Here is a 20,030-nt window from a genome sequence, read left to right as displayed (position 1 = left end):
GTGGCAAATCCAGGGGCTCCACCTGTAAACCCCCGCCCCCACCTGGGGGGTTCAGTGTGACGTGCACCCGCCCCCAAAATTGCCACAGCGCTTTCCAGTCAGGGGTCTGGTGCAGCGTGGGGACGCCCGAAGCTCCCGTTAGCCAGAGGTTAAAACGAGCCTCTTTGATACGCGTTTGGCTTCAGGGTTCATGTTTCTCTCCCACAGGGACCCCTCAGAGCTGAGGACCGTCAGCCGCCCCAAGGCCGCGGCAAAAGCAGACTGCAGCGCACGACCGTGTCATCCAGGCTGAAAAGGAGCCAGCAGCCAGTGAGGGACCTCAGGGCCCCCTGGGTGCCTCCAAACCCCACGTCCCCGCCAGCGTCCCCCAAATGGTACGTGATCGCGCTCTCCCTCCTCGGGTCAAGGGTGACCTAGCGCGTAGAGCTGGTGAAGCGGCCACCGTGGTTCCCGTGAGGAAGAAAAGCTTAGCTGGGTGAGAAACACGCGAGCGCTTTGTGTCTAGAGGATGACGGTTCCTCTCTCCTCCGTGGCTGTGGGTGAGCGGGCCGCCCCGACCCGCCGTGGGCGTGTGGTCCCGTGTGGGGGTTGCAGGCGCGCCCCCACCTGTCTCCACGCAGTGGATTCAGTGACCTGAGGCCAGGAGCCGTGTGCCTCCCACAGCTGGCGCGGGGCCTGACCCCTCACGGTCCTTGGGGGGCTATCACTAAATCTTTGCTGAATGAGTGAATGTTTAGAAATAATTCTGACTCTAAGACAAGATGCTGACTTATAAAACTGTACGGATCTCACTGACTGCAGGGGACGTGAGGGTAATATGGACGTTACCGCCGTCCCCTCATCCACTGCACGCAGGGACGAGGCGCCATCGCAGGGCTGGGGGGAGGCGGGCCCTCCCGGGCAGCGGGGTCCGGTCAGGTGGAAGTAGTCTCCGAGGGAGACTATCGATCGGGACAGAGCGGCGTTTGTTTTCCGTGGGACGGAAGTTGCTGGAAGCGTGGTGGAGCAGGGATGTGGGGAGGAGGGCCCACCCTTCTGGAGGCTGGCAGGTGACGGGGAAGAGCCTGGCGGATGGGCCCACCTGGAGACTCCCGCGGTGTCGTGTGAATGACACACGTGCCCATACGCCCTCGTTTTCAAGTTGACGCGGCAGCGCGGAGAGGGTCCGGTGCCTTCTGTAGTAGAGCGGGGTCTCAAGTCAGGCGTCCTGATGTCACCGCGGGCTTTGCTGCATTTATCCCTCTGCTCGAAGTTCCGTACTTTGTGTCCTGGCACAAAGCCGCGAATTCACGTGGAAGCTCAAAAAAACGTCAGTCGGTGGAAGTTTATGCCGCAGACCAGAGAGACCTGGGTGTGTGCGGAGCGCGGGGAAGGCGGCGGGTCACGGTGCTGGGTCGGGCCCGCAGGAGAGGGCCGCTCTGCACTGTGGAAAGTAATTGGGTCACGTTAAATCTGGGTTCTAGCGGGGCTTTGTTGACGCTCACCCCTAGCTCTCTTCCACTCGACACGCGGTGGTGTGTGGGGGGCGGAGGAAAGCGTCTCCGTGGGCACTGAGCCTGGATCCCGGGGCGGCTCCCTCCTCCTCCAGCCCGGGCCCCTGCTTGCATCCGTGTCCTCGGGGCTGGCTGTCCCGGGAGGGGTCCCCAGGGCGTGACTCTCCATGTTTTGTAGTGCCGCCTGGCTGAAGGTGAGGCCCGGCCCCAGAGATGCCGCCACAGAGCGGTCTGTCCAGCAGGAAGAGGCTCAGGAGGCCAGTGCGTTGACAGGTGCTGTTGCGCACGAAGCCGTGAGGTTTGTGCCGCTGTTTTCCAAATCTTTGAGTGAACTCTTCTTCCGTGTGTGTGTGTGTGTGTGTGTGTGTGTGTGTGTGTGTGTGCGCGCACGCGCGCAAAGCCGGTTATAGAACGCGTAACCCCCGACTTCCCTGTCCAAGTGTAGAGGGTAGACAGCGAGCCTCCCTTTCACCCCTTATTTTCTTTTAATAATTTTTTTTCACGTCTTTATCTTGAGAGAGAGACTGTGAGCGGGGGGAGAGGCAGAGAGAGAGACACGGAATCCGAAGCAGGCTCCGGGCTCCGAGCTGTCAGCGCAGAGCCCGACGTGGGGCTCGAACTCACAGACGTGAGATCCATGACCTGAGCCGAGGTCAGACGCTCAACCGACTGAGCCCCTCAGGCGCCCCTCAATCCTTCTTCTTTCGTTCACTCAAACGTTGTGTGTGCATCAGTGGTCCACCAGTTCCTGTTCTGTCTGTGGTACAGCGGTGCACTCTGTGAACACTTCTAGAAACGGGTCAAAACGATCCCAGCCCCGTGATGTACAGTCATGGATGGGCATGTCTGTGGTCTGAGGCAGAACGGGAGGGTGAGGGCTGGAGGGGGCCGGCCGCTCCCTGCTGCAGAGGCCTGGGCTTCGTGGACCCGGGGATGGACTTGAGTGGGGGGTGAGGTGAGAACGTTCTGGAGGGGCTCAGTGACGACAGGGCTCTGTTTGCATGGCCGAGATCGCTCCTGTGTTATGGGAACGCAAAAATGAATGTGGGCCATTAAGCACTTGGATGCTGTTCACGTACCCTGACTGGCAGGTTTGAAGCCCTTCCGCCCCCCGTCCCCCGAATCTGTTCGGGGTCTGTTCTGCCTTTCTGGTTTCATGTGACTCGGCTATGACCGTGCCCTCCGGAGGGCGGTGCGGGGGGCCTCTCTGTCTGAACTGGAAGACACAGCAGCAGGGTCACTTGGTCAGATAGGAAATCCTAAGCACGGCGAGGGCTCAGTTTCTTGAGGATAGCTGTGGGCGGTCCAGGGCACCGTCCCCACGGACCAGAGGGCCTCCAAGTGTTAGTGTCGCTGTGCACAGCACCGCGCGGGGAGCTCTCTGCAGGTAGCGGTGTCACCTGCAGGGTGCCTATCCGTGGCGATGGCAGCCTGCAGGTCCGGGCGGGTGGGTCTCACTCTGTTTGCCGTTCTCCAGACTCGCCTGGCTCGACGCTGAAGCTCACAAAACACTGAAGGAGCTGGAGGAGGTGAGAGCCGCGGGCGCGGACGGCGCGCACAGGCAGAGGTGAGCCTGCTTCCGGTGGGGAAAGCCACGGTCCGGCCCGCCCCGTCTCGCGGCCGTTGGGGTGCTCACGCTTCCCGTGTGGATGTGCCGACGGGCTGTCTGTTCCTGAGAAGCCCCCCGAGCCGGGGACCGTCGGGTGGCCTTCCGCCCTGTCCGCTGGGCTCGCTCGGCTCCACCTGGGCTCTAGCGGGACGACCGCGGGTGGGACTGAACCCCAGACCGCAAGAACAGGTGGCGTTCGTGCCTGAGGAGCGGTGAGCGCTCGCCTGCCCTGGCCGGTCTGCGTGCCTGCGCCCCGGACCGCGTGGGCCTGCCCGCATGTCCTTATGTGGTGTTTTTGCTCGGAAGTGTCTGTCTCGTGTGGAGTTTGATACTGAGCAAAGGTGGCAGTTTAGGGGAGCCGCCTGAGGGGCTGGCCTGCGTCTGTCTGGCCCAGGGGACCCCGCGCTCGGCGGGAGGAGGTTGACGCGCGTGTCCAGCTCACGTGGCTGAGTGCACAGACACGGCGTTCCGGTGTCCACCCTGCGCAGAGAAGTCGCCCGAGTGGGCTCTTGAGGTTTGTAGAGGAGGTTGGTGCTCTGCTGCCGTGACGGACGGCACTTCGCCCCGAGGTCAGACGAGTGGGGTTTTCTTGGGACAGTGCATCCTGCCACCCATCAGGACGGACGCTCGTCCCTCCCGCTCGAAAGAGGCCCCATCGGTAGTGAAGTCATGGGGCCTTAGGGTTGGAAGGGGCTCATTCTCCTGCTGACGCTCTCGGGCCCTGCGGCCGTACGTCCCTACGCAGCCTCTGTGATGGGACTGTCTCTGGCGGGGCACGGCGTTAGGACTCCTACCCACCATCTCCCAGCCAGATGGCAAGACTGCAGCCCACCGTGCCCGCTTGTCCCTCGAGCGGTCACACGTGGTAAATGTGCGTGGACAGCGGCTCCAGCCACGAACAGGCCGTCACGGACTGTCCCCATGCGCCCTCCTCGGCCACCCCCTCCTCCCCAGAGCGAATGCCGTCCCGACCCCTGTTCACCTTTCATCGCCTCCACCCGGATGTCTGTGCCTACGGACGTATCCCTGACGGACGCTGTGCGGTCCTGAGATCTGAGAAGCGAGCGCAGACCAGGGTTAGAGCTGCTGGTGTAAGACGGTGGGTCCGGGCCTGTGTCCCAGGAGGTCAGGGGCAAGGTCAGGGGCGAGTCAGGCAGCTGGGGCTCGGTGGCGAGTGTGCTTCCTAGCGGTATCTTGTTGAGGAAGAAGTGTCAAGGTTTGATAAGACCAATCTCCCACTTTTTTATTTTTCACTTAAGCTCGTTCTGTGTCTGGTCTCAGGGGTCCCCTCCAACGCTAGGGCCCCCGAGATGTTCGTCTGCGTCTTCTTCCAACTGCTCTGCAGTCTGAGCCGTATTTTCCCGTCCGCCGTCCATCCTGACCGAGTTCCCGTGTGAGATGAGGCGCCGCTCAGCGTGCTGGTTTCCTCGCGGAGACCTGCCCTTGTGGTGCCGTCCCGGCCGAGCTCTACTCCGTGGGGTGCGTCCGCGGACTGCTCGCCAGGCACCTCATGTCGGTCTTCGGGCCTTTCCTGAGGGCGGGTCAGAGATGAGCGTGTGCAGAGAAGACCCCGGAGGGCGAGACCTGGTGTCCCCGGAGCGCCCAGCCAGCCTGCGGGGCCCCCTCTCTCCGGGAGGGCACCTGCCCCTACACCCTGTTTGGCGGCTGCTCGTGCAGAGGAGGGGCCCCCAGACGTCCCTAGGCAGAACCGGGCAGGTGTGAGTTGTGCCGGGCCGGGAAGGGCCCCCGGGTCCTGCCTCTCAGCCATCCTGGACTCGCCTCGCAGCCCCGCAGGCCCCCCGTGCCTGTCCTGCCAGCCCTGCACCCGTGTGGTCAGCGGGGCGCGCGGGGGTTTGCGTGCTCTCGGCTTTCTCGGCTCAGCTCGGTTCCTCGTCACTTCTGTCCTGTTTTCCATCTTCTCCTCGTCTCTGGGGGCTTAGGTCTGACTCCGCGATGGTGGGGTTTGGAGACTGAGCAGGATTAGCTTGATTTCTTCCATGTTCTGTCCTCTTCGGTTGTTTAAAGGCAGCCGTTATTTTTTAAAACGTACCAAGAGCCCAACGTACGTCTTCAGAGGTGAAGAAGTGTCCTCAGGGCGGGTCCAGGACCAGCCGCGTCGCGCCACCTGGGGGCTTGTTGGAAACGCAGTCTCGGGCCTCACACCGCCGGCCGACTGCGGGTCTGCATTTTACAGAGGCCCCCGGGGACTTTGCGTGGCCTTCACGATTGGAGAAGCACTTTGGTTTTATAATCGTTTCATTTCCTCCACCCGGGGTAGTACGTAAATGCACAAAATAGGGTATCTTCTGCTTTTGATTTTAATTTTTGATTTTGTCTCGACCCAGTGACTCTGCTGCCCAGTTAGCAGACAAGGTAGAGAAGGCGGTTCTGGAGCGTCTGAAGCCTCTCCTGGTCAAGGCCCAGGTAATCCAGCGCGCCTCGTTTGCTCGTGCTTGGAAGTGCTGGAATAACGGGGGGTCGCTTCGGAGGCGGCTGGGGGCCGCGGTGCCGCGCAGACGTGCAGGCCCGTGCGGGTGTGTGCAATCCACTGCCGCCACTGATGGGTCTTTGGTGTCTGTGAGGGACAGACCAGGGGAAGACAGACAAAGTCCCACCTTTGAGAAAGGGGAGCTTCTGGTTTGGGGAACGAGTTTGGGCGACACTTTGCATTCCTAATCAAATAGATCTGTTGGTGACTCTGGTGTTCGGTTACCTGCTTCCGCAGAAGTCCTGGGTACTCTCGCCTCAGTGCTTTGGAATGATTGGCTGGTTCCCGAGGGAGGGGATGTTGGGACCGCGTCTGTGCACACGCTGCCCTCTCCTGAGGAGGAGGTGGCCCCTCAGACCTGCCGGCCGTGGAAACGGTGCCGTCCATGTGAACAGACGAGCCCACGGACACCGTCGTGATCTTACACAGAACGAATGATGTTCTGGGTCCCTGCACAGGCCCCGGAGTTCTGTGCCTCTGGTTTAAGAAATGTGTAATTATTAATGGCGTCCTCAGAAATCTCTGGGGTGCGGGGCTGGGAGCCCTGGAAGTCTCCGGGGTGCAGGACTGGGAGCGCTCTTAGTGACCCCGTCGTCCCGTCTCCCCGTTTCACCGTTGGGGAGACTGGAGCGGAGACGCGTTTCCGAAGTTGAGGGAAGAAAAGGGACAGAGAACCAGGATCCACACGTGGTGTTTATTTTCATGAGGACACGGTGCCTGGAATTGCTGGGGAGCCTGATGTAGCCGACGCTGATGAGCAGGTCCACGCAGAGGTTCCTGTCACAGTTCATCTGTACGGACACGGGCCGCAGACTTGTGTAATCACAAACGTGCCTGTCTGTTTTAACAGAGAGTCAACTCTTCTCTGGAAGCGGAGGTGCCGAAGGACCGGCCGCCGGCAGACACGGCGACAGCCCGGCCTACGGACGAGGTGCGTGCACCGGTGTGGCCACGGTGGGGGCGTCACCGCACTGGCAGATCCTACTCAGGACGTCGGTTTTCCTCTGACTCGTCAGGCCCCCTCTGCAGCCACGGGGTTCTGTCCGTGGCTCTGTCCTCTTCCGGAAGACACGCCACGGCCGGGCGCTGGCCGCCTCTTGCCCTCCCATCCAGCCCGGCTCCGCTCGGGCGTGGCGCGGTCTCTGTGTGGAGGGCCCGGCGCGCGCTGTCAGGCGAGCGCATGTCGAGCGCCTGATAACGACCGGGGTCCGGCCTAGCTCGGGGAAGAGCCGGCCGGGGAGAAGGAGGTACCGTTCGAACAGACAGAAGCACGTCTTGGGGTCGTGCGGTCCTCCGGGGGACTTGTGTCCCGCGTTCGTGGGACCGTTCCTGCCCTGCCTGGGCTCGGGCCGTCAGGTGGGCGCCGCCGGCCGGTCCGCCGAGTCTGTGTGGGCCTGGGCGCCGGCCGGCAGCTCCCGCCGCGCGTGCTCGGGGCCGACGAGGGCACGGCAGGTGTGCTCTGGGGGCCGGGCGGGGGCCTCCCTGCCGCGCCGCCGCCGCCCGATCTTCACAACCGTCATTTTACCGCCCCGGCGTTTGGTGACAGAGGCGCGTGTGAGGTGAGGCTGCGCCGAGCGGAAGAGGAAGCCCTGCGTTTAGCTCGCGCCCACCGGCCGTGCCTCGTGCAGCGTGGCCTCCACGTGCCGCTCCCTTCCCGGCAGAACGCCTGACCCGGGAGGTGTCCCGAGTGACCCCCCGCGCTGTCGGGGAGTCCGCGCGTGGCAAGCGGGCCGGCCTGGCGCTCGAGAATTGCTCTGTGGGTGCGACGTGGCCGTTAGAGCCACGCGGGGTAGTTGTGCTCGGGGTTAGACGTCGGCGCCACGCAGACCGCCCCCCGCGGCACCCCGGAGTCTGTGTGTGTAAATGACGGGGCAGAACGAGCAGGAAACCTCATCGAAGCTGGCACGACGCTGTCTGTAGGAAGTCTCGTTTTCCGTGTTAAGTCGTAGAGAACCCGTGGGGCCCGCGACACGAACCGTCAGAAGGCCCATCCTAGAGCGGAGAAGACCTTCACCGGTGGCGCCCCCCAGTGAAATACAACCCTGACAGGTTTCCTGGTGGACGCGACCACCTCCGACGCCAGGAAAGAGCTCGCGGAGGCGCTGGCGTCGTGCGTCCGTCTGCTGCCGCTCTGGTCACCCACTGAGCGCCCGGAGTGGGTGTTCCAGAATGCACGAGTTGTTCTTTGTTTTTTGTTTCCCAATCGGAAGTTGAAATGCACTTGCCTAAAGATTCACACGCTTCGGCAGAAGTGTAAGAGGTTAGACCACCCAGCTAACGAGCACCGTATGCTGTTCTGTACCTGGCTTCTTCACCTTGGGGCGGTGCCTCCACATCAGGGCACAGTCAGCGTCCTTATCATTTTTGAGGGCACGCGGTATTCTTTTTTCTTTTTCTTAATTTTTGTTTTGATATTTTGAGCGAGACAGCATGAGCAGGGAAGGGGGAGAGACAAAGAGGGAGACACGGAGCCCGACGCGAGGCTCAAAGTCACGAACCGTGAGATCAAGACCTGAACTCAAATCAAGAGTCTGACGAGCCACCCGGGTGCCCCCACACACGGTATCCTTGATTCACGGTCCTTACAGAGGAAAAGGGCTACGTGTGCAAACGCATCTCCATTAAGGAGACCTGAGTTCCTGGGTTCGTTTTCTCTAGAGTTTTTGTAATTTTATTGTATTGATTACTCACCTGATTGTACATAATTTTAAGGTTGGGCATTTCCTTCTGTCTTTATTGGCCGTTGATACATTTCCCCCTGTGATCTGTTGGAAGGTTTTCAGATTCCCTGGCGGGAACTGTTCCCCGCATGTCCCCGGGCACACGTGCGCGCCCACCCTGCTAGTTCTGAGGCCGGACGTGTGTTTCCGCAGGGCGGACGAGGGTGAGAGGGAGGCGCAGGGGGCTCGACCACGGTGCATACGCGTCCTGTGGGTCGAGCCAGGGTCCGCAGCCCCGGAAGTGTCCCGTCCAGGGCCCGACGCTATCATTTCCGGCCGACCTTCTATGTTCTAGCCGCACGTGAGAGTCAAGGGCGCGCACGCAGCGGCGCTCCGCCTACTGGGGCGCGCACGCAGGGCGGGAGGCGCCAGGCAAGCTCTCACAGGCCCGTGGCGCAGGATGAGGACCCTCGTGGTGTCGCGAACCTGTCGCGAACCTGTCACGGGAGCGTTGAACCAGAAGGGAATAGATCCGTGTAGGTCCGTGTTCCGGGACAGGACACGCGAGACACCGGCCGTGTCTGGGTGTAGCGCAGGGAAGGCGTTTGTTTCCCGACCGGCAGGGGCGGCGACCCCGAGCCTTGTCGTCGACGGCGAGCACGGTGATTGGCCAGTGTGGCCGTCTGAATGGCGGTGGCGGAGACTGTGTGGACGCGACGGCTTCGGGCGCGTGGCCACGGGAGGGGCGGGGGGGGGGGTGGCGGCGTGGACGCGCCGCGGGGCTGCTTCCCTGCGGCCCACTGGTTCTCATCGCCTCTCCGCCCCTCCTTTGCTTCGTAGGCTGTGGCCGCGGACGCGGGGCCCAGCAGCCTCCGCCAGCAGGGCGACTGTCTGGAAGGCACCGCGCTCCGCTGTGACGTCTTGGCGTCGCAAGCCCGGGCCCCCGGGGCAGGCGGCAGGGACAGCCCGTTTCTGCACACCATGATGCTGCGCATGGAGGAGATGGAGGTGAGGTCAGGGGCCGCCCCCCAGCTCACCTGCAGCCAAGTGTAGGGCCCGGGGGTCAGGTGATTCGGGCACAATGGGGTTGAAGTGTCAGTGCCCTCCCGGCACGGAACTCAGGAAGTGACGTGCGGTGCCCCCGATGGACAGCTGGAGAACCACAGGGACCAGAGTCTGCGCCCCTCGACTCCTCCGGCCCCGAGCGTGGTCTCCCCACACATCACACCATCCTTCCTTGCTTAGCATCTGGGGCTCTGCTTTGGGACTCTTTTCTCTTGGGGTTTTAGCCCCAGACATCAGCCAGCCCAGGCCCTGGACGGTCCAGAGCAGGGCGCTGACCCACAGCGAGGCTGGGAGTGGTGTGGCCGCGGCCGGTACAGTCCCCCGGGGGCTCGGGACCCCCACAGCAGCATTGCCTCCTGCCTGCATCCTGGATTTGCCCCTAAGTAGAAACTCAGTGATCACGGAACCGACTTCCCTTCTCGGGGGTAACGTGGGGACCTGCCGTGTCCAGCGTGGCTGTCTGTAGACTCACGTGGACCTAACTGCACGTCAGGGAAGACTGCTGATGCACACGGCCCGGGTTTTGGGGGCTCAGGAGTTAGCGGCAGGCGGAACGCCTCCCTCTTGCCAGTGAGTTCTCGCTGGTCTCCATCCGTCAGGTTAACCGCTTCGTTTCCTTTTAGACTTTGCCTCGTGAACTTGATTCGCTTCCTGGCCAGGCGCATGCCCATTTCTGGCCGTGTCTGTATCAGTGGGGCCTGCTGAACCATGACACCTGCTTTGTAATGAAACTAATCTTTTCTCGTAACGTAAACTTTTTTTTTTTTTGAAGAAATACCAGGAGATGGTTCGCCGAAGATACAATGAAATTGTATATGCTGATCCCCGTCTGTGGATGCAGGAAGGGAAGAGTGGTGAGTGTCCCCCCCACATTGTGTTCTAAACAATTTCAAACATGCAGGAAAGTTGAAAAGCCTTGGCAGTGGACATGCGCATACCTGCCACCTTCCAGCCTCCATTCGTTTTATGGTGTGTCTGCTCTTCGTCCGTCCGTCCGTCCCGTTTTTGGATGCACGTTCCAGAGAAAGTTCCGGGCACCGGCAGGCACGGTCCTGGATGTTGCGACGTGTGTCTCAGCAGCTAGGATTTCGTGTGTCTTTACAGACTTTTTTCCTTTTGAGATAAAATTTACGTGTAATAAGAAGCACAGATCTTAGTTGTGTCATTGGATGGGTTTTGACAAATGGATATGCCCTTGTTACCCAAATTCCTGTCAGAATTCGGGCCACCGTGTCACCTTGGAAGGGTCCCCGTGCTCCTCTCCAGTCGGCACCCCCACCCCGGGACCCAATGTGTTGTTTGCACTGCAGGCTAGGTTGTCAGTTCTAGAATTTTCACAAACAGGGGATGCTGTGTGTGTGTGCGCTCTTGTCCACGGGAGGGGGGGGGGGTCCCGGGTGTGTGCATGCTCTTGTCCACGACGGTCCCCTGTGGACATGCTCTCGTGTGCTCTTGTCCACGGGGGATCCCATGTACTGCGAGTATATTTATGGATAGTTTGTGCTCACGTAAGTTTTTACTTCTCTTGGATAAACACATGAGCGGACTTGCCAGGTGATGGGGCTGGGTATGTGTTTAACTTTGTACAAAACTGCCAAGTCTTTCCCTGAGGCGCTGTCCTGTGTTGCATGTTTGCGGTCTTTAAATTTTTTTTTTTTTCAATGTTTATTTATTTTTGGGACAGAGAGAGACAGAGCATGAACGGGGGAGGGGCAGAGAGAGAGGGAGACACAGAATCGGAAACAGGCTCCAGGCTCCGAGCCATCAGCCCAGAGCCTGACGCGGGGCTCGAACTCACGGACCGCGAGATCGTGACCTGGCTGAAGTCGGACGCTTAACCGACTGCGCCACCCAGGCGCCCCTGCATGTTTGCGGTCTTTAATTGTAGCCGCTTTAATGGACACATGCTGATGTCCCATTGTGGCTTTAATTTCACAGATCCTTGACGAATAGTGATTTTTATTGATATTAGCTACTGGTATATCTTGTTTCGTGAGGTGTCCAGATGTTTTGTGCATTTAAAAATTGTTTTGTCTTGCTTCCCCTTCCCCGGCAGCCACGAGTCTCCACAGACGTTTGCAGACATTTTCTGTGTTTTGCTCACCTATGTATTTTCTCAAATGTATTTCTTTATAGGCAAATATCTTTAATTTTGAAAAGTCTAACATCGGATTTTTCTTGTATAGATTTTCCGTTTCTGATCTAGGAAATCTTCGCCTGTTCCCAAGTTGAGAAGAGAGCCTCGTTTCCTTCTAGAAGCTGTGCGGTTTTAGCTCGTGTGTGTAGGTCGGCGATCTGCCCTGAAGAAAAGTGCCTGTGACGTGTGCAGAGGGGAAGGTCCCTTTGTTCTCGTGCCGGTCGCTGGGAAGGCGTCCGCTCTTCTGTTCACCTCTGAGAATTATACTTACGCGCGTTTCGTAGCAGTGGCTGTCCCCCTCTTGGATGCGGGGAAGCGCTGTCGCACGGGCAATGAACGCCGCATGTCGGGGTGGGAGGCTTGCCGCAGAGCCGAGTCCCTGCAGCTTCCGGCACGGGAGCCCGGGGGCGTCAGCCTGGACCGAGCGTGTGGCATGTCGAGTTTTGGCAGAAAGACGAGCGTTCCAAACATGGTGCTGACTTGGTCCTTTTGCGTTGTCTGTGACTGTCCAGGCTCGGCTCTCCGCTTGTGGCAGTGTCTGCCCTCCAAACCCCCGTCACCGTCACAGGGCAGGGGACAGGGGACGCTCGGGAAGTGGGGGTCATGCGACCCCACCCGTGCTCCCTCACCTGCGAGCCGATCTCCTCTTCCGGTTGAGCCGCGGATTCTTGGGGCCAGAGTTTATCCTCCTCCCTGTGCGTCCTGCCACGCACACCTAGCGCAGGCCTCGCAGGGGGACCTCCCAGCCACCGCTTGTTAGCGAGTCCGCCGTGTGGGAGCAGAAGAGGCACAGGAGGGGCAGGGGTCGCCCCGTGGTTGGGCCCCTGGCCCCGAAGCGGGACTGCCTCGTGCAGAAGCCCGGCTTATCAAGGGCTCCGCGTTCCTTTCTCAGGGACACTTTAAATCACCAGTCACGTTGATGACCGCATGGCTTCCAGTGCGCTCTGTGGGACCCTGAGAGCCGAGATCAGGGTATGGATGCTTGCATCCCAGTGAGAATCCTGTTTCTGGTCAGTCTGGCGCTGTGCTCGGTTGCACCACAAAACCAAATTTAGAGCTGGCTTTTGCAGAGTGCGGTGTCTACTCCCGTATCTTCTCTCTTCGGCGTGTGAAAAATCGAAAACCGTTTTTAGTCGTATGTTTACAGAAACCGACTGATGTGGGAATCGCAGGCACATTCGTGTGGATCGGGGGAAGTGGTTGGACTCACGGACGCTCCTTGCCTGAGGACACGTTCTCTTCTGTGCCCGAACTGCATTTGATTCGTTTGAGTTTATAAATAACCCACCGCTCACGGGAGCCGCCAAGCCCGCGGTGCAGTTGGGCTCGCACGCTCACCGTCGTCGTGCAGGTTTCTGCCAGCGAAAGACTCATCCCGGGGACGAGTCAGGGTTGAGATGTAACTGCTTTTTTCCCTCCCCCGTAATGAAACCCTTTAAAGGTTAAAAAACGACCCCGACCCCTTCAGACTCCTCGAACAGGAGGCCGGACCTAATTAGTACCCACAGAGCCTGGCACCCACCATTTCCCGGAGTGTCCTCAGAGGTCACGGATGCTTCCAGAAGAGCTCGTGGTTTCCTTTCTTTTCTTTTCTTTTTTTTTTTTTTTAACGTTTACTTATTTTGACAGGGGGTGGGGAGGGGCAGAGAGAAGGAGAGGGAGAATCCCAAGCAGCCTCTGAGCCGACAGCACAGAGCCCCACCCAGGGCTCGAACTCACGAACCTTGAGATCACGATCTGAGCTGAAATCAAGAGTCAGACGTTTGACTGACTGAGCCAGCCAGGCGCCCCAGGAGCCCGTGGTTTCTTAAAACTGATTCCTCGTCGTGCCTTTAAATTCACCTTTTCCTTGAAAACAAGCGAGTTTGCACTGCCGGCCGCCAGGCTGGGAGAGGTGCGAGCGGCGTCCTCACGGGCTGGCCGCTGGGGCGGCTCTAGGGCCCGTGGGCTGGTGTTTATCTGCGGCCGCTGTGTGCCTCTCTTCTAGAGCAGACGCTCCCGGCGGTAGGTGAAAGGCCTCTCTCTCCTCATCCGGTCGGGACCACAAGGAGCCCCGCGCGCAAAGACCCGGGCGTGAGCATCGTGTTGGAAAGACCTCGCGATGGCAAGTAAGTGGCGCCCAGGCTGCTTCGGCCTCCGGTGCTGTGAGACGCCTGAGTCCGTTGCTTCCCTCAAGACGAGGAAATCCTTTCTCGGGGCCTGGGGCCCAATCTCGCCGAGCTCCGGGGAGGCCCGGTGAAGCGGTGAGGCCGTAAGACGGGCCGGTGAGCGCCGTGCCGGAGGCAGTGCTTACGGGGGGCGGCGCCGCCCGGCTGTGCGGATCCCGTGGCACACCTGCCCCCAGAGCCCCGTGGCGTGCGGGACAGCGATGCCCACACGGGGCGGGCGTCGGGGGCCGCGGGGGTGTTGGCTTTGCTCAGGGGGAGAGAGAAAGACTAGCCCTGGCTCGTCGGGTGGGAGGAACGGCACGCTGTTGCTCGTGGGCCATCTGAGCTCGCCACCTGTCCCCTCAGCTCCCTGGATGCAAGTGTGGACGCTGGCGAGGAGTCTGAGAAGAGGGAGGCTCCCCTTCCGCCCCTTCCGGAAGAGTCTCTGCGGCAGGAAGGCCGCACCGCCCTCCTGGTGCCCCCGGGCATGCGACGCAGCATCCGCGACTCCTGCAGCCGCTTCGAGCGGTATCTCCGCTTGACCGCGCACGAGGCCGTGGGCGCCTTCAACCCCTGGCTGATGGCCGAGAGGTCAGTACAGCATCACGGCCTCCGCTTGGGGAGCGGGTGCCGCGCCTCAGCTCACAGAGAGGCTGGCGGAGGGCTTCCTCTGCTCGCCGCCTATTTGGGTGGGGGAGACGGCGTCCCGTCAGGTCAGTGACGGGACACAGAACGCTACCAGGCAGGAGACGGTCAGGAGCGCAGAGGTCGCGGGTGGGGCTGCTGGAGTACTTGAGGACGGAGGCTTTTCCGGTATTCAAATGGTTTATCAAAAGACGTGTAAATCCAAATTTTCGTTTTTTATTTGTTTATTTAAGGTTTATTTATTTATAAGAGAGAGACATAGCACGAGTGGGAGAGGGGCAGAGAGAGAGAGGGAGACACAGAATCCGAAGCAGGCTCCAGGCTCCGAGCTGTCGGCACAGAGCCCGACGTGGGGCTCGAACCCACAAGCTGTGAGATCACGACCTGAGCCCAAGTCGGACGCTCAACCGACTGAGACCCCCGGGCGCCCCTGAATCCGCTCCTTTTAAATGCAGCCCCAGATGAGATTCCTTCTGGGCGTCGCTGCTTGCACACCTGTGGCCCGCCGCCGTTGAGCGGGTGCCGAGCTGTGGCCTGCGCTTCCTCGGGCGGGTTCAGGCTGGGGGAGTTGGTGCCCCTTTCACCTGCTGATTGTTTTGCGCACTTCCCGGCCTTCCCGCACACTCGCACACTCGCCGGCTCCCAGCCCCTCGCCTCCGCCCGCCCCCGTCGTTCGCAGGGCTTGGACCTGCCAGGGGTCCCCTCCGGCGGGACGGCCAGCTCGCGTTTCCCTGGCATCGCTCTCCTCAGACCCTCCGGCTTCCTCTTCCTTCCGATCCCGCCACCTGCCTTCTGTCCTCCCCAGGTGGTGGCCGTCTCCCCTCCGCTCTTCCATCCTTTCTCTGCTTGGAGACTTTTGCGTCCGTCTCCCGTCGCGGCGGGCTCTTGCGTGGGATCAGGGATGACCACTTGTGTTTGGCCCCTCAGGCTTACCCTGAGGTGCCAAGACCTCCCTTGACGTGGAGCCGTCCAGAGCGTGGAGACCTTCGCTCATTTACTTTCTGGGGAGGAGGGGAGGCCGCCGCGGGTCCTCGTGTTCACTGGCGCGCCGTGTCCCCAAAGCTGCCAGGGCTCGTGAGGCTGACGGTGTATGGGGAATCCACAACAAGCCGGGGAAGACGGACCCGTCCCGTGGTTCGTGGCGCATTTCGTTCATCATTTTCCGGACATAGGGCAGCGCCGCCTGAGCATGGAAGGAATGATTTGTACACGTCTCCCCTGGTGCCCTTGACCCTCAGGTCACCGTGCGTCGAACGTTCCGGCTCTCTGTTGTCTCTGGGCCTTGTTCCTCGGGCAGGCGCTCCCAAGGACAGGCCCGTGCTGACCGGGCCTTGGTGGAGCAGTCAGGACGGCCGGCTCCGTCCGGTAGCCTCTCGGGGGAGGGGAGCGAGCTCGGCCCTTCTCTTGCTTGTAACGTGTCCACCCTCCTCACGCCCGAAGAAACGTGCTGCTCCCGTGACGAGGGGGAGCAGGTGACACGGGTTGGGTGTCAGTAGCGTGCTGGCCGGAGGGGGCCCGGGCCGGGACGCTCTCAGGGGAAGCAGACTCACCAGCGGCCGCGGAGACTTGTGGGGAGAGGGCGGGCGGGAGCCGTGTGTTTATCTCCTTCCTGAATCTGTGGCCTGGCGCCACGTCACCGGGCGACCACGTGAAAGGCATAAAACCGTAAAGGACGGCAAACGGGAAAGAACCGACGAGGGAGCCGAGCGCTGGGACCAAGGACGAGGGCGCCAGGCCTGCGCGGAGGCCCCGCCCCCAGCGCCACAGAGCTGTGACCAGACGGGCAGCCCACGCCAGGGCCTGGGCCACTGCCCCGTGCAGCCTGAGGAGGAGGAGGAGGAAGAGGAGGAGGAGGAGGAGGAGGAGGAGGAGGCGGCGGCGGCCTCCACACCACGCGCCCAGAATCACATCCCAGAGAAGCGAAGGGAACGGTCATGCCAGGGAACGAATGGATACCCGAGAAAAGAGGTTTCTGGAGAGTAAAAATATCAGCAATTAAAAACGTCATGAATGTAGTGAATTCACTGGAAAGCTTCAAAGAAAAAGCCTCATCTCTGGAGGAGAATAAAAAGGCAAGAAAAGATCTTACACATTAGAGGATTGTCCAGGAATTCCAACTCAGGTGTCGGGAGGTGGGCCGCAGACCGTGGCTTCAGCGGCAGGGCCGCGTGCGGTGGGTGTCGGCGACCTGCTTTCTGGACCCGCGGCAGCCGTCCTTGGGGGCCTGAGTGCCCGTCCGCCCCCGGGGCCGAGGCTTCGGCTTACTTACCTCGCAGGGACACAGACGTTCGTCTGACGGCGGGAGCTCCCGGCTGTGAGCACAGCCTGTCGTGGTGTGTGGGTGAGGTGTGTGCGCACACAGCAGAAGGCACGTCAGGGCGTCGCCGTGGAAAGGCGTGTGAGGAGCACAGAAGGTTCCAGAGGGTTCATCGGGCCCCTTCCAGCGTCAGAAAAAGAACGGCTACGAGGTTTCAGAACCCCGAACTCTGTGCTCGCCTGAGGCGTCTGTGGGGCAGAAGGAAGGCGCGTTCCGGGACGCGCAGGGTCCAAGAACTTGGTTTCCGTTCGTGACTGAGCTAGCGGAGGGCGTGTGCACCAGCAAGGGGCGGACCGGGGGAGATGAGCTCCAGCGAGGGGCCTCCAGAGCAAAGGGGAAAGCTGGTTCCCCGGGGGGAGCTTTTCAGCACACACGGCGAGCGGCTGGCCTGGTGGAGGGAGGACGGGAGCACATGGGGCGCAAAGGCGGGAAGCAAGGAGCCGGCCGGGAGCTCGGGCGTCCGACCTCCTGAGAGCGCCTTTGTGTGTCTGTGGGAGTTTGGGCGGGTTCGTGACGGACGGACGTAGGAAGCACGGCAGGGTAAACGCAGCGGTCGCTCGTGCCCTCGGCTCGCTCAGGATAACTCGGGACACAAGCTACGTTGAGAGGGAAGCACGCGTGCGGGAAGGCTTCCGGAAGCTGCTGGCCGACACGGAGGGGCCCGGGGTCCCGGAGAAGCCGGCGGAGGCCCCCCCAAGAACGTTCACCGGGACACGTTCGCCGTGGGAAACGGGAAACGGGTGTGGTTCGGGCCGGTCAGAAGCGGTCCCGGAAGAGAGATGGGCCACACGGGAGCCACGGAGGTGTCCGAGGTCAGCGCGCGGGGAAGCGAACGTCATCTGCGGGAGACAGCGAACGTGTCTCCCCGGGTGCGCGTGCGGACGAGCACCCCACGGAGCGTCCGCGCTGCTCCGAGGCCCACGGCTTGTCTGGGAAAACCGTTGGAACGTCCGCGGTCGGGCTGGCCGGAGGTCAGGGGCGGCGCTGAGGTCCGGGACTGCCGGTAAGGGAAGCGTGGCGTGCGTGACGTCCAGGCTAGCGGCCAGGACGAAACGTAAGTGAAAGACCCCCCCAAGATCGGAGGCAGGCAAGGAAGGAGAGCGAACGGACAGAGAACAGCGTTTCAGGAGGAGGAGCTCGGGTGTGTCAGAATTGCCTCCAGCAGCGCCGAGCACGCGGCTCCGAGCGCCCTTCTGCCGGCCGGGCTGCCGGGGCCCCTTCGGGCTGAGGCCGCGAGCCTGAAGGACGTGCCGGGAAGGGGGGTCCGAGCTCGGGGCCGTCCAGGGGACGCAGCCAGCCTGACGGGTGCTCTGGCCGGCGCGGGGCGCTGAGCCTCGGGAAGTGCCGGGTTCGAGCGTGCAGGGCCGCGTCCACACGGGAGCGAGCGAAGGAAGGACCGCGTAGGGAGGTCTCCGCGTCACAGCGCGGCCGTTGTGCGGCCGGCCGGCCGGCTGACTCGGGCACGTGGAAGGAGAAGTCTCGATGCCCCCTGCGATCGTGCAGCCGTTCCCGGGGTTTCCGGGGGGAGCGGCGGCCTCACCGAAGGTGAGAAGAGTCGCTGTCAGTGGCGAGACAGACGGATGGACGTACTGAGGGGACTCAGCGGCCCCTCTGTGGCCTTGTTCCAAAGGCAGATGACCTGAGCGACTGCGAAGAAACCTCAGAGGAGCCCAGGTTGGGGGTCGCTCCCCAGAGGAGGGCCTTGCCGTTTGGAAAATGGCAAGGTCACGAGAGGCAGGCCGAGGGACGCTCCCAGGCTCAGGGTGAGCTGCGAGCGGGCGCCGGCGGGGCACGAGGCAGGTCTGAGGGCGGTCTGTCGGTGGGTCCGGAGCGCGACGTGTCGGCGTCCGTGTGTGGAGGGCGCGCTCGCGGTCCGGTCCTGGCCGCGGGGGCCCCTCACCTTGGGATCGAGTTTGCACGTGAGCCACTCCGGGTGAGCGCACGAGGAGGGGTGAGCAGGGGAGGGAGCAGCCCGGGGGGGGGGGGGAGGGGGGCGGGGGCCCGCGTGGCGGCCACCTTCAGCCGTGGTTTGTGTTCTAGCTTCTCGGACGAGCTGGTGGACGAGGCTCTGGGCGCCGTGGCCGCGGAGCTGGAGGACACGTGTGAGGACTACGCGGAAGCCGTGTTCACGTCGGAGTTCTTGGAGGCCGCCGCTTGAAGCCCGTCTCTGTGGCGGGCCTCCTCCCCGGGGCCCACGGGTGGCTTTGGCCTCGGCTGTCCCTCCGGGCGGGACCGCTGCCCTCGGAGAGGAAGGACGTGCGTCTCCGCGTCGTCGTGGCGGCGGAGCCGGTGGTTGATGACGGTGGGTGTTCGTCGGTGCCCAGGAACCGTGAATCGCCTGACGAGACGGTGTTTTCCGAACTGTGGTTTTTCTGTTGAGGTATCGGTGACGCGAGCGTCCTGGCAGGTGGTGGAAGACGTGTTCACTCCCGGGGTCGAGATGCTCCCGTCACCCCCCGTCACCCCCTGTCAGCCCCCGTCACCCGGCCGTGAGCCTGCCAGTCCCCGTGTGCGGCACCTCCTCTGGCTCTCAGCCCCTCGTGGTCCCCGGCCTCGCCCTGGGGGGGCGTATGGACGCAGACCTTGAATTGAGGGGCCGGGAGGGCGCCCAGCTCACGTCCTTTCTGCGGGGTCGCACCTCCCCCGCCTCCAGACCCACCGAGCAGCCTGGGTGGGAGGACGGACGTGCCTGGATGTGCTGCCCGCCCCCCCCCCCCAAGAAAGGAAGACACCTGAGAGCGGGGGGCGCTCGGTGCCCTCGTCCCTCCTCTCCTCTCCCCTCCCCTCTCTGTCAGGATTCACCAAGAGGAAAGCCTCTGATTTTTCAGAAACGGAAAAGGCACGTGTGTGAGTTTTCCTCGACCGGAGCCCTGCTGAGGACCCACCCGAGGGGAGGATTCGCGCCCAGGATAACGTGTGTCTTCATGACACGCACGGCGTCATGTCTGGGACTTTTCTCCCAAGTACACGTGTTTCGGGGAGCGGTGCACCTGCCCCGTCACGCGACCTGTGCAAAATTGGGCTTTGTTTCGTGTGCGCACGCTCCTAAATGTGACACAGCTTCCGAAGGGAAAGTGCTCCCAGGTTACTGGAAGGTCTTCGAGGCGAGGGGCGCGTGTGCACTTGGTGGGGCGTCTGCCGTCTGTAGCTGGAGTCGTTTGTGTGCTAGCGTTTGCTGTGATTTGTAAAATAAACTCAGGATCTTAAAGGACGGGCGTGTCTGAGATGGTTCACACCTTTTCCCGTGGACAGAGATGTGATTGACGGAACCCAGGCAGGCCTGCGCTGTCTCCTCGTCCTCACGTCCTTGCCCATCCGTGCGGGAGACCGGGGCGGGGGGGGGGGGCGGGAAGGGACGGGAGGCCGTACCTGTGTTCAGGGCTGTGTGCTCACGACATCCTGTGTCCAGAGTTCGCTCAGGCGTGTTCTGCCTCCTCGGCCCCAGGCAGCGCAGCCCGGGCACCGTGTC

At 62.0% G+C, this 20,030-nt stretch overlaps 1 protein-coding gene across 4 annotated transcripts in view; it reads left to right on the top strand.

The window, feature by feature from the left end:
• KIAA0753 (KIAA0753 ortholog) overlaps positions 1-19,764 on the top strand; it is a 35,989-nt gene extending 16,225 nt beyond the window's left edge. For 3 of the 4 annotated variants that reach the window (XM_047089900.1, XM_047089901.1, XM_047089902.1), the window contains 10 exons: positions 208-374; positions 1,672-1,791; positions 2,971-3,060; positions 5,448-5,526; positions 6,441-6,521; positions 9,091-9,258; positions 10,088-10,169; positions 13,440-13,560; positions 13,966-14,190; positions 18,602-19,764. In XM_047089900.1, coding sequence (XP_046945856.1) covers positions 208-374; positions 1,672-1,791; positions 2,971-3,060; positions 5,448-5,526; positions 6,441-6,521; positions 9,091-9,258; positions 10,088-10,169; positions 13,440-13,560; positions 13,966-14,190; positions 18,602-18,719 — 1,251 coding nt within the window. In that variant the 3' untranslated portion in view covers positions 18,720-19,764. Of the gene's footprint in view, positions 1-207; positions 375-1,671; positions 1,792-2,970; positions 3,061-5,447; positions 5,527-6,440; positions 6,522-9,090; positions 9,259-10,087; positions 10,170-13,439; positions 13,561-13,965; positions 14,191-18,601 lie in introns of those variants that run through there. The other variant, XM_047089903.1, reaches the window with a different exon arrangement.
• Positions 19,765-20,030: the final 266 nt, after the last annotated feature.

The sequence above is a fragment of the Lynx rufus genome, unplaced genomic scaffold (genome assembly GCF_022079265.1).
Source record: "Lynx rufus isolate CCGP_SWC_20201006 ecotype Redwood Valley unplaced genomic scaffold, mLynRuf1.p SCAF_28, whole genome shotgun sequence".
Classification (NCBI taxonomy): Eukaryota; Metazoa; Chordata; class Mammalia; order Carnivora; family Felidae; genus Lynx; species Lynx rufus.
This window is presented reverse-complemented; position numbering and strand designations above follow the sequence as displayed.